The 13530-nt window shown below is 40.3% G+C and overlaps 1 protein-coding gene across 2 annotated transcripts in view; it reads left to right on the forward strand.

Moving 5' to 3' along the window:
• LOC110458743 (kalirin-like) overlaps positions 1-13530 on the forward strand; it is a 237422-nt gene that overhangs the window by 42316 nt on the left and 181576 nt on the right. For both annotated transcript variants that reach the window (XM_021510631.1, XM_021510630.1), the window contains one exon: positions 13006-13064. In XM_021510631.1, coding sequence (XP_021366306.1) covers positions 13006-13064 — 59 coding nt within the window. The remainder of the gene's footprint in view (positions 1-13005; positions 13065-13530) is intronic.

The raw sequence follows: 13530 nt of genomic DNA on the forward strand, positions 1-13530 counted from the left end.
TATAGAAAAACTTATGGGGCTTTTTTGTGAGGACTGTACTTGCCAAAACAAGACCTAAGCTTTGACGAGGCAAAATGTCCATGGAAGGGAAGATTGAAATTTAGGGTTTATAACCCAGCAAAACCCACAAGATTTGGTATAAAATTATACCAGGTGTGTGAAGCAGAGACTGGCTACTGCCTAGGATTCGATGTGTACACAGGTGGGCCTGGTTGTACTATGTATTGTGAGGCCATGGACCTCGACCAAGAATATTGTCAAACATCAAAAATAGTTCTTGGTTTACTTTTGCTGTGTGGTTTATTGGAAAAAGGTCATCACATCTATTCTGACAACTATTACACCTCACCTGAACTATTTAATGAACTTGATGCAAGGAACATATGCCTGTGGTACACTTAGGGCAAACAGAAAGCTTGTCCCCGAAGCTATAAAGAAAAACCCCAAACCCAAACTCAAACAAGGAGAAATGATATTCAGAAAAAAGGGAAATTTGATATGCATACGTTACCATGACAAGCGTGACTTTGTTATACTCTCCAATATTCATGAGGCACAGGTGTGTGTGTTGAATAAAATCAACATAAAAACAAACCTACCCATCATGAAACCAGTATGTGTTCAACAATATTGCCAACATATGGGTGGAGTGGATCTGTCGGACCAAATGAACACCTATTATAGCGTCCTACGTAAAAGTGTAAAGTGGTACAAGAAACTTTTTTATCACCTTTTCAATTTATGTATTGTAAATAGTTTTATTCTGTACTCCAAATTTACACACCAAAAGAAGTAAAAACACCAAGAGTTCATCACATCTGTTGTTGCGTCATTACTTGAGGAAGCAGTGGAGGCTCCAAAACCAAGTCGACGAGGCCGCAAAAGTGTTGAGGACATACCAGACAGATTGACGGCTAGGCATTTCCCCGACTTCATTCCTGCCGCACCTGGTGCAAAACGAAAACACCCAGCGCGAGATTGTGTAGTGTGTAACTTATCAAAAAAAAAAAAGGAAAGAACTAAAACTACTCAGGAAACAAACAGTACATTGGTGTGTCCGGAATGTTTCCCGCGATATCATTCTCTGAAGAACTACCGTGTTAACGAGAACGTCCCACCTGCAGGGTGAAAGTGGTTCTGAATCTAACAGCGACTCTGGCTGCAGTGACTAAAGACTCACATAATGACATATACATTAATATACATGTATAGCTAGGTTTACATAATGACATATACATTATACATGTATAGCTAGGTTTACATAATGACATATACATCATACATGTATAGCTAGGGTTACCTTTGGTAGGTTGATTGGTAGATGAAAGTAATAGAAAGTAGAGTAACTGTGGTAACTGCATACATTAATTAGATAGCTTACCTGTGAAGGTTAACAAGCTTTTATCTCACTTTAAGAATAAAAAAAATAGAATTATCAACTACTAATTGATTTTGAGTATTATACAATAATTAACCACATGAAGAAATAAATTCACATTCTTATTTAGTCCAATTGATTAATTTAATACAAGTTTTTCACCTGTATTTACCTGTACAGGTAAAAAATATGACAAAAATGGTTCGAGATGTTGATCAAAGTAAAGTGCTAGAGTCAAAGATCATTTCATATATTACTTTTATTACTGTATCTTGACTGGTTTCCAAACTGTGACTCACTGAAAATAGCAAGTAGATTTTAATTGATTTCCATAATTAATTCAGCAGTGGTGGTACCATATACATATATATAGCACTTTAAGGGTAAAGGATGGCTATGAATAAATTTATACAACCTTCAAATACAATGACTGAAAATGGTGTGACTGTTGTGTTACGTATCATTTAAGGATCTCTATCCCACTGCACTGCAGTTTTTTGTATGCACAGCTATTACCTCCCCTTAACTTCCATTTGAATATAACTGTAGCTAAGTTGGGCCTGGACACTTTCGTTATAGGTAGCTCAGTCGGTTAGAGCGATAAAGTATACCAGTCTGAAGTTATGGGTTCGAATCAAAGTCTAGCCCTCAGCTAAAGTTTTACTATTGTTGTTAATATTTTGTTTATTTTATCTTCATTATCTTTTCATAAAAAGTCCTGCAGAAATGATTTATCAAAGGTCGTGACCTGCATCACAGTTTCCAACACTTAGTTACAGTGTTCGGTCTGTGGTACGGGGATCCTTAAGGTTTGGCGAGTGGTACGGGGATCCTTAAGGTTTGGCCAGTGGTACGGGGATCCTTTAGGTTTGGCGAGTGGTACGGGGATCCTTAAGGTTTGGCGAGTGGTATGGGGATCATTAAGGTTTGGCCAGTGGTACGGGGATCCTTTAGGTTTGGCGAGTGGTACGGGGATCCTTAAGGTTTGGCGAGTGGTATGGGGATCCTTTAGGTTTGGCCAGTGGTACGGGGATCCTTAAGGTTTGGCGAGAGGTACGGGGATCCTTAAGGTTTGGCGAGTGGTATGGGGATCCTTTAGGTTTGGCCAGTGGTACGGGGATCCTTAAGGTTTGGCGAGAGGTACGGGGATCCTTAAGGTTTGGCGAGTGGTATGGGGATCCTTTAGGTTTGGCCAGTGGTACGGGGCTCCTTAAGGTTTGGCCAGTGGTACGGGGATCCTTCAGGTTTGGCCAGTGGTACGGGGATCCTTAAGGTTTGGCCAGTGCTACGGGGATCCTTAAGGTTTGGCGAGTGGTACGGGTATCCTTAAGGTTTCGCGAGTGGTACGGGGATCCTTAAGGTTTGGCGAGTGGTACGGGTATCCTTAAGGTTTGGCGAGTGGTACGGGGATCCTTAAGGTTTCGCGAGTGGTACGGGGATCCTTAAGGTTTGGCCAGTGGTACGGGGATCCTTCAGGTTTGGCCAGTGGTACGGGGATCCTTAAGGTTTGGCGAGAGGTACGGGGATCCTTAAGGTTTGGCGAGTGGTACGGGGATCCTTAAGGGTTGGCGAGTGGTACGGGGATCCTTTAGGTTTGGCCAGTGGGACGGGGATCCTTTAGGTTTGGCCAGTGGTACGGGGATCCTTTAGGTTTGGCGAGTGGTACGGGGATCCTTAAGGTTTGGCGAGTGGTATGGGGATCCTTTAGGTTTGGCCAGTGGTACGGGGATCCTTAAGGTTTGGCCAGTGCTACGGGGATCCTTAAGGTTTGGCGAGTGGTACGGGGATCCTTAAGGTTTGGTGAGTGGTACGGGGATCCTTAAGGTTTGGCCCGTGGTACGGGGATCCTTAAGGTTTGGCCAGTGGTACGGGGATCCTTAAGGTTTGGCCAGTGCTACGGGGATCCTTAAGGTTTGGCGAGTGGTACGGGGATCCTTAAGGTTTGGTGAGTGGTACGGGGATCCTTAAGGTTTGGCCCGTGGTACGGGGATCCTTAAGGTTTGGCCAGTGGTACAGGGATCCTTAAGGTTTGGCCAGTGGTATGGGGATCCTTTAGGTTTGGCCAGTGGTACGGGGCTCCTTAAGGTTTGGCCAGTGGTACGGGGATCCTTAAGGTTTGGCCAGTGATACGGGGATCCTTAAGATTTGGCGAGTGGTACGGGGATCCTTTAGGTTTGGCCAGTGGTACGGGGATCCTTAAGGTGCTACACAATGAACATGCATACTATTGCCAACTCTCCCTATTTTTTGGGGTAGACTCCCAATTTTGAACCCTAAGATTGAGCATTTTCAACTGATGAATCTGCTTAACTATTCCTACTTTCAAAGATCTGAAGTTCTGAAATAACAACTCGAAAGATGCCATTTAAAAGTGTTATTTTTTCCCTAAGTTGTACATACATACACTATATTTATTCTCTCCATGGACATTTTAACAAGTTGGAAAGTATGAACATGTGGGATAGTGGTTAATGTCCCCTGCCATGTGATAGTGGTTAAGGTCCCCTGCCGTGTGATAGTGGTAAATGTCCGCTGCCTTGTTGATAGTGGTTAATGTCCCCTGCCGTGTGATAGTGGTCAATGTCCCCTGCCTTGTGATAGTGGTCAATGCCCCCTGCCTTGTGATAGTGGTCAATGTCCCCTGCCTGGTGATAGTGGTCAATGTCCCCTGCCTTGTGATAGTGGTCAATGTCCCCTGCCGTGCGATAGTGGTTAATGTCCCCTGCCTTGTGATAGTGGTTAAGGTCCCCTGCCGTGTTATAGTGGTAAATGTCCCCTGCCTTGTTGATAGTGGTTAAGGCCCCCTGCCGTGTGATAGTGGTTAATGTCCCCTGCTGTGTGATAGTGGTTAATGTCCCCTGCCTTGTGATAGTGGTTAGTGTCCCCTGCCTTGTGATAGTGGTTAATGTCCCCTGACTTGTTGATAGTGGTTAATGTCCCCTGCCTTGTTGATAGTGGTTAATGTCCCCTGCCTTTTTGATAGTGGTTAATGTCCCCTGCCTTGTCGATAGTGGTTAATGTCCCCTGCCTTGTGATAGTGGTTAGTGTCCCCTGCCTTGTGATAGTGGTCAATGTCCCTTGCCGTGTGATAGTGGTTTATGTCCCCTGCCATGTGATAGTGGTTAATGTCCCCTGCCGTGTGATACAACTCGAAAGATGCCATTTAAAAGTGTTATTTTTTCCCTAAGTTGTACATACATACACTATATTTATTCTCTCCATGGACATTTTAACAAGTTGGAAAGTATGAACATGTGGGATAGTGGTTAATGTCCCCTGCCATGTGATAGTGGTTAAGGTCCCCTGCCGTGTGATAGTGGTAAATGTCCCCTGCCTTGTTAATAGTGGTTAATGTCCCCTGCCGTGTGATAGTGGTCAATGTCCCCTGCCGTGTGATAGTGGTCAATGTCCCCTGCCTTGTGATAGTTGTTAATGTCCCCTGCCTTGTGATAGTGGTCAATGTACCCTGCCGTGTGATAGTGGTTAATGTCCCCTGCCATGAGATAGTGGTTAATGTCCCCTGCCTTGTGATAGTGGTAAATGTCCCCTGCCTTGTGATAGTGGTCAATGTCCCCTGCCTGGTGATAGTGGTCAATGTCCCCTGCCTTGTGATAGTGGTCAATGTCCCCCGCCGTGTGATAGTGGTTAATGTCCCCTGCCATGTGATAGTGGTTAAGGTCCCCTGCCGTGTGATAGTGGTAAATGTCCGCTGCCTTGTTGATAGTGGTTAATGTCCCCTGCCTTGTGATAGTGGTTAATGTCCCCCGCCTTGTTGATAGTGGTTAATGTCCCCTGCCTTTTTGATAGTGGTTAATGTCCCCTGCCTTGTGATAGTGGTTAGTGTCCCCTGCCTTGTGATAGTGGTCAATGTCCCCTGCCTGGTGATAGTGGTCAATGGCCCCTGCCGTGTGATAGTGGTTAATGTCCCCTGCCATGAGATAGTGGTTAATGTCCCCTGCCTTGTGATAGTGGTTAGTGTCCCCTGCCTTGTGATAGTGGTTAATGTCCCCTGACTTGTTGATAGTGGTTAATGTCCCCTGCCTTGTGATAGTGGTTAAGGTCCCCTGCCGTGTGATAGTGGTAAGTGTCCCCTGCCTTGTTGATAGTGGTTAATGTCCCCTGCCTTGTCGATAGTAAGGATCTCCATGGCATCGACCAAAAAAACGTTAACTATGAATTAGATACTTTATCAACATGAACATAGCTCTAATTAATGTTGTATGTAAAGAAACGTATACATTGTGGAACTTCTATGAAAGATGTTAAATGTGAAAAATGAGAGTAAAAATGACAACCTAACCAGACCAGGATTCGAACCCTTGATGTTAAATGACAGTACAGACTTTGTTACTAGCTACTGATCAGCACTCTTGTTTTCTGTCCCAGTCCACCTGCAGTTAAAAACAATGTTAAGGGGAAGTTACTGTAACATGTAGGTATCATGGGTTTTTTTAACTTTTTTTTCTGCCTACAGTAGGACAATGATACTTAACTAATTCACCCCTGAAATTTCATAATGAACTATCCCAACATTTGAGTTGGAAGAGTTCAAATGTGGTTTGAGGGATGAATGAGTTAAATGAGAAAGGAATAATTTACAAACAAGTAGCTATTTATAAATAAAATCTAATAAAAGTAGCTTGTTTTTTTTTTTATTCTGGGACCAGATCTACCCTGAAGGTTACTGAATCTAGAATTGGATTCGCAATTAACATTAATTAAGATTTCCTCTTAAATGAATTTCCACATAGTGAAGGTAAAGCTGAGCTAATGAAAAAATGTTAAAAATATTATTTAACTGAAGAAAAGGATTTTGAGAAACTGGGGCTAGTTATATAACTTCTCTCTATAGCATTTCCTTGATGACATCTGCATCATTCCGTCATGTGTCCATGAAGTGTCAAGGTAGACAACTCCGGCTGTACTCGCCCCTTAACACTGTGGCTGCAGTCTGCCTGAAGCACTGACTAACTTTCTCTGTTACTCACCTCTGTGTGGAGAGATACTGTGTGAATTACGTCTCGGCTCTCCCACAATCTCCGCGTTAGCAGGTGCAGTCTGTACGCACGACTACTGCAGGACCTATACGTGTGGTTCTCCCGTGTGGTTCTCCCGTCCATGAATCTCGCTGTAAATAACACCACCAAACACATGGATGATAAGTACTTACTATTAGTGGGAGCTAGCAGCATCACAATTCCTACACATGGTTCTGTTCAAAAGATCAGGCATTGACGGAATTACATGTACTGCAAATATTTCAAGTTTCTTCAAGCATGGGTGTTAATTCGTTGTAAATATTTCACAATTTTTTACACCTTTGTATATCACTTGACAAAAAGTCCGCTGGATTCGTGGAATTCCCCAAATATTTCACAATTCTATACAGTGTATAATCCAACATGTGATTCGAATGATGGATTATATTTCAACTGAAATGGTATATGGAATTCTGTAAATTAGCTCAACTTTAAAATCATTTGGATCTTTCAAGTTTTTCAAAACTTTCACAGCTCAGATGTTTGATAAACCTCTGGCTCTTTTTGACATATCAACTGAAAGATATACGGCTGACATCTTTTACAGAGTGTTTAAATTAGTGGAGTTTCTTCTGAATCGAGGAAAAAGAAATCTTGGGAGAAGCTATTCTCTGGAAGAAACATAGCTAATGTTATATTTATGGAGTATGTACAGAAGATAAAAATTGATCGGATTTCTTGAAACCTTTATGGATCGTGACCAATATTCTATCCACGGCTTCAGTGTTATCCTTGCTGTGTATGTGTGATCTACCAATATTCTATCCACGGCTTCAGTGTTATCCTTGCTGTGTATGTGTGATCTGTTGTGTGTCCAGAGACATTGATTCTTCAGACACTGACAAGTTTTCCTGCCGGACCAGTAGTCATATATATATATACATGGGAAGGCTGTGATCAAGGTTTTCCCATAGGACTAGTGGTTACAGATACTGTAACACTGGGAAACCCCACATTATGTTAAACGTTTGTTTGTGAAGGTTTAGCATATCAACAAGCTTCCGAACCCGGTGTCTGATATTTCAGAGGTTTATATGGAGCTGAGTAATTACATGTTTCTGTTTGAATGTTTATTGGGGGATAGGAATTGATGTGTCGGCACATTTTCCGTCTACTGTCCTTCAGATAACACACATATCTGTCTGAAAAATATGCTGAATCGGAAGAAATATTTCATCAATATTTGTTTGCTTCGTCCGGACTGATCAGTGTTGATCACTGTAACACGGAGGCTTGTTACAACATTGATTGAGATATTTATAGTAATGTGAGACTCTGTTGTCTTGGCGTAGGACATGAAATCTATTTCTTTACGGTGTATATGGGATGTTTATAACTCCCTATTTTATGTCTGGTAGGAATGTTCCCAAAGGAAGAAAAATCCTCAGAATAATAGGAAAACGAATGCTTGTTACACATATAGATGTTAAACACTGTTTGTACGGAGTTTGTATGTGAACATTCCTCACATATTTATTCTGATTCAACTCATCTGCTTCCTATATTGTTCAAGTATTTGAGTGACCTGGATTCGTGGGAGAATCAATCAGGACCCACACTTCATTAGGAACAATCTTCATGGATACTTACCCTTAGTCACATGATCAAATTATAGATATTTATAAATGTTTGTGAGTGAATAAAGACGACCAAAAGGCATAAAGGACCTGTGGTCATGTATTTGATGTTGTGTGATGTTGAAAGTGAAGAGCGCCGTAGCTGGTGTTTTTTGCCCCGTGGGTAGAGTTTGGTAATTAAGGTGGGCAGATTTGACATGTAAACCTATATCGTTACAGCTGATCATTAAACTGTTACACTACTGCATATTATATACACCTTGTAAACAGGATTTTCTTCTTACACACATTCCAGCGGTGTGTGCTCCATTATATTGTACTTAGTAGGTGGACCATAATGAAATGAGCTTAGTGTAAGAAAGTCCAGCTGAGATTGATTTTAGTGTACAAAACAACCTCAGTTCTGTGGAAAAGGAAAATGTATTCGGACTGCTGGCTGTTATAATTAACATTTACAAAACAAAAAACTTACAAAACACCTTTATTTTTGTGAAGACAAACCCATGATGTTTCTTATAGGACAGAGAAACAGGCTGATGTGATTTTACTGGTTGGGGAAAAGTGTACCTGGAATTGTACTTACAAATTTTACCTGAAGTGACATGTGCATTTTACATAATATTCTTATATCATAAATGTTGTGCTGATGTGACACTTTCGAAATATGTTGATGTAAACACTGTGACAAGTTTGGATTATATATTGTTATGTTCACGTAACAAACGACACTTTTCAACTGACTGAACCAGACAGATCTTTTTTGGATTAATATTGCTGATATAGACACAACTACCTGCGAAATTGAGTCCACTGCATGGATATATATTTGTGTCGACATCTGTTTGGGAATTGACAATTACTTGTAATGGACATCCTCTGAGGGTGGAGACGTCTATTTCAGGGTCTATGTCAGTGTTGTAATTCAGCACAGCTGTTCTTTTGAAGGGACCTGGGAAGCTTGGTGATATGTCCTGGAATGTCACCAATGTTTCACTTTCAGTTTCAAATTCTATAAAAATGATACACTAGAAGTTCGTCACTCTGACACAAGTATTTATTTTAGTGTCCATAAAATTTCTTTTAGGAGAGTTGCTTAAATACAGATGAACATTGACATAGTGCTATATATGTGTACACCGTATGTATGTGTCATTCATGGTGAATTAAATACAGACTGTTAGTCCTAATCTTTGAGATATTCCAAAAAAGATTTTGGAGAAATTGCGAGTTTTCAAGGCAGATTTCGAAAGGAAAAGATTGACAGTTTTTTTAATCCTGTGTCTCCCGCATTTTAAAAATGGAATCTTCCACATGTGTTAAGTGGACTATTTAAGGTTATTCTGAGGGATGACTAGTAATTTAATGTGACACCATGGCCAACAGATCATAATATTCAGTATTGAAATACAGGTGTACTGGACAAAATTGTATGACTTATGGACTGAAGACTTTATAGTGGACAGCAAACACTTTCTGAAATAATTATAAATGAATATAATAGAAAAGAAGTAATTATCAAAATATTGACTGCTTCGATGTAACTGTTCGTCTCTGACATTTGTACCGGTAGATCTCCGAGATCGAACAGAACTGGACATTTGATCAGACATTTTCTGCGTAAGCTTCGATTTTGATATTTTTTTTCTTATACATGTGTCAATCGCTAGTGACAAATGAGCTGTCAATTTGATGTCAGATTCATATATTTTCTCACCTGCTCGGTAGCCAGGATCGATATTCGACCGTGTTCTTTTCTGTCCTTAATTTCATTCAGATTATAATCCTATTAGAAATAACCAGAGAACCATGTGGTGAGGGGATGCTATGTCGAGGGGAGATATTGATATTCAGCTGACGGACGGTGGTCTGTGACAGAGGTGCGAGGATACAGAGTCTACCAGGCTTTTTTGTGTGTACAATGTATATTAAGGAAAACAGAAACGTGACTTCATTTCGACTGAAGCACTGGTTGAATTTATTTGGTTGAAATTACAGTTTGAAATAGACCAGATATTGAAATTCAAATAAATCTGCTGAACAAATTGGAAATAGTAGACATGTGGTGAGGAAGTGTCAAATTGATTCCCGAAGATTGGAATAATTCAGATAAAAACTGACAATAAAGGAAAGCTGGAGGTTTCGGTAATGTGTTTATAGACGTCCATTGACACTAAACATAATGGTCAGTAATCGTGAATTATAACCACGTTTAAGTGATTGCTGCTGATGTGTTTGTTCCCGCAAGAACATTACTGCAGACTGGACATGAACTCTGGAGAGAAATGTTCATATCCACTGACTAATATGTTGTTTAGTGTCGCGTCCAACCAAAAATAATCACGTATTGGAGCCAGTTTATCTATAAATCTGTGCATGTTGCTGAAGAAGGAAATCAAATATTGCCTGAAATGTGTTCCGATAAAAGGATTCAGAAAAAATGTACAGTACAATTTACGCACGTATATATATTCACATCTGAAGAGTAAAGTGATTGAGGAGAAACTTGAGGTTTTGACAAGCCGAACAGAATATAAAAAAAATGTCTTTACGAAACCGAGATCTGTCATGTTTACTGATAAGCTCGGACGGGAGGAAATTCAATGAAATTGTATGATTGATATGCAGACGGATGCTGCATGTATGAATACATTGTAGGTTTAGCAGATAAAGATCAGTACTAGGTGCATATTGGGTATATACACACAACCAGTGTGAAGATTAAAAAAAAAAAAATCAGACATGATTTGACAGAAATTTATATATTATTAATATCAGTGCTGTGTATTATGTAACACAGCTTCTAATACGCTGTTTGGGTTTACGCAGAATTTTATTTTCTTTCTGTGTTTGGGACAATTTTAATTTCGTTTAAGTGCCCCATTAGTCATTGCCACTTCGCTACACTTACGTTTACTTTGGGCGTCCAGGTCAGAATTCTCGTCGGGGCACAAGTTGTTTACAAATTATAAATTCTTTTTATGGAGTTTATGAGCGGAAAATGGAAATTGAAAGCATTTGAAATGAGCTATTATTAATAGAATTGACACAAAATTTATTGAAAACAAGATTGTCTGGTTTTGGTTGGATGTGTTTTCAGTCCTTGATGAACTAGTTTTTTTCAGACATTTTATGTGTAAACGGTTGTATATACATAAAGTATAAATCCTGTGTATTTCACTCACAAGTGCAGGTTTTAGAATTCAGGTGAAAGAAAGTCAAACAGATGTAGATGTGAATGTGTGCTGGATTATGAACATTCCCCTGAGAGATTTGCTGCGGATTTTATTAACTAGTTACGGAGATAACGACGTAATAATACCCGTAATAATTTTAAGTGACATCATTTGGTGTAAACTGTTGTGTGAATTTGCGTATAATGTAGCTGGTATTTGTAGCGATACATGCCCGGATGGTTTTGTTGACATTTATTGTACTATAGATGATAGAGTTAGTTGAATTTGAAATTAACTAACCTGGGTTTTTTAACCTGATGAAAACTATTAAAATATGTCAATTTGATGCATCTTTTAATTAAATAGTGATGTAGGCAATCAAGATATGTCAATTACTTACATCTTTTAATTACAATGAAGACAATTACAATATGTCAGTTTCTCTTACTGTAATTAACGATGATAAAGACAATTACTAGATATCAGTTTCTTATACGTTCGACTGATGATGTAGGTTTCACAATTAACATGAACACGCAGGTTTCAGCTGCGGAATTTCATTAAGAGTACCTCTGTCCCAGCCAGATGCTGGTCACATCGAAAGCTATTTTAACAATGTGACTCTGTGCGCTGGGGGTTATGTAATAATACAGACAACACATTATTAGGAGCCAAGCATTTCTTCGCAGTCTTTGTTAATTTCACCCACATGTTCGTGTGTATTTGTATATATTGAAAAGCATGTGTGTATGAACTGGGGAAAAAACAGTTTACATCTTCATCAAGGAAGTTTACAGAGTTTTATGAGTTGACGTCTTTTGCTCAGCAAAAGTTCCGACGAACCGTTGGGCAACTGGATTTTGATGATAAATATTTGAACTTCTTAGATTATATCCCTGGTGCAATGTGTTGTTTTTCTCCGAATTGTAAATCTGCATTCAAGGAATCTTGATACAGTTACAGCTCAACTGAAGTCATTTTTACAAGCTTTGTGTTTTTTTCTTGCTTTGGATATAATGTCTGTCCATGGAGCCTTGACCGGTTAGACATTTCAGCATTCCATTTTAAAGTGATGGAAAGTGTTTGTTGTGAATCTCTAAGATCTGACTTGGATACAGATAATGCCTTGGATTAATTCACAGCTTGAATGCAAACCAGTGAAATGTTTATCTTGATATGTGCTGTTTTGAAAAAAGGAATTTGACAAGTTGAAGATAAGGGTTTGACACTGTGAGGATGAAGATGGAATTCCTACCATACATCCAAACTGAAATTTTAAATGACAATTCACGAATTCTTCAAAAAATATAATGTTAAAAAAATGAACTTATTTGAATGAAGATTTAACAGTACACAATCTGATCTATAGCATTGCTTCAATTTGTTGTGTTTGTGGTGTCGTGGCGACAATCTGCCATACAGATTTAAAATAATTTTGTGCCAAAGATGTCATAGCGTTAACTTGAAGTGTTATTACATGTTAATCTGTGAAATATTTTTCTGGAGAAAATTGTGAATTTACGTGTGGATTTAGATGTAACGATCAACATGGATTTACTTCGGCAAACAAGATCAAACATCAGAAGCAGGGCCCATCGGCGGTCGCGACCGCTATCCACTTGCTCCAACACATCCCGTAATTTGTTGCAACAACGGTCCAAACTTTTTGATAACATGCCTGACCGTTCATTAAGTATATACGTGCTGACGGTGCTGAGTTTCGTGTTACTGGTGTTGTCCATCGTGGTGCGGATCGGTCGGATGGTGGCTGTCGTCAGTGTTTACATTTGGATTAAGTTGTTACAACTCGTTGACTTGATTGTGTATTTATTCCGCAGGGTATTCAGTCCAGAGCCGGACAAAGTTAACCAGAATGCTGACTACAGTCACATTGAGGGTGAGTAAAACCCTTGACTTTTACTCCTCCCTTTTTCCTTTTGTCCCTCCCCCTTTTCATTTGATCCATCCTCTTCTTTGCTCTGCATCTGTATCCATTTCCCTGGCACCTTTCTCAAAATATTTTGTAACATTCTTCATTTTCCTACTGTCCATACCCTTCCTGTTGGTGCTCCTGCCCTTTCTCTTGCAGCCCCCAACCCCTGTCCCTGTTGCCCCCCCCCCCTCTCCACACACACACTGATCCTGTTGCCCCTACACAGACACACACTGTCCCTGTTGCCCCCTCCACACACACAGTCTCTGTTGCCACCCCCCCTCCCCACACATACACAATTTCCCTGGCCTGTTGCCAACCCCTCCCCACACACACACACTGTCCCTGTTGCCCCCCTACACTCACACATTGTCTCTGTTGCTACCCCACCCCCACACACTCACACTGTCCCAGGCCTGTTGCCCCCTAC

The sequence above is a fragment of the Mizuhopecten yessoensis genome, unplaced genomic scaffold, assembly GCF_002113885.1.
Source record: "Mizuhopecten yessoensis strain PY_sf001 unplaced genomic scaffold, ASM211388v2 scaffold9737, whole genome shotgun sequence".
In the NCBI taxonomy this organism is placed as follows: Eukaryota; Metazoa; Mollusca; class Bivalvia; order Pectinida; family Pectinidae; genus Mizuhopecten; species Mizuhopecten yessoensis.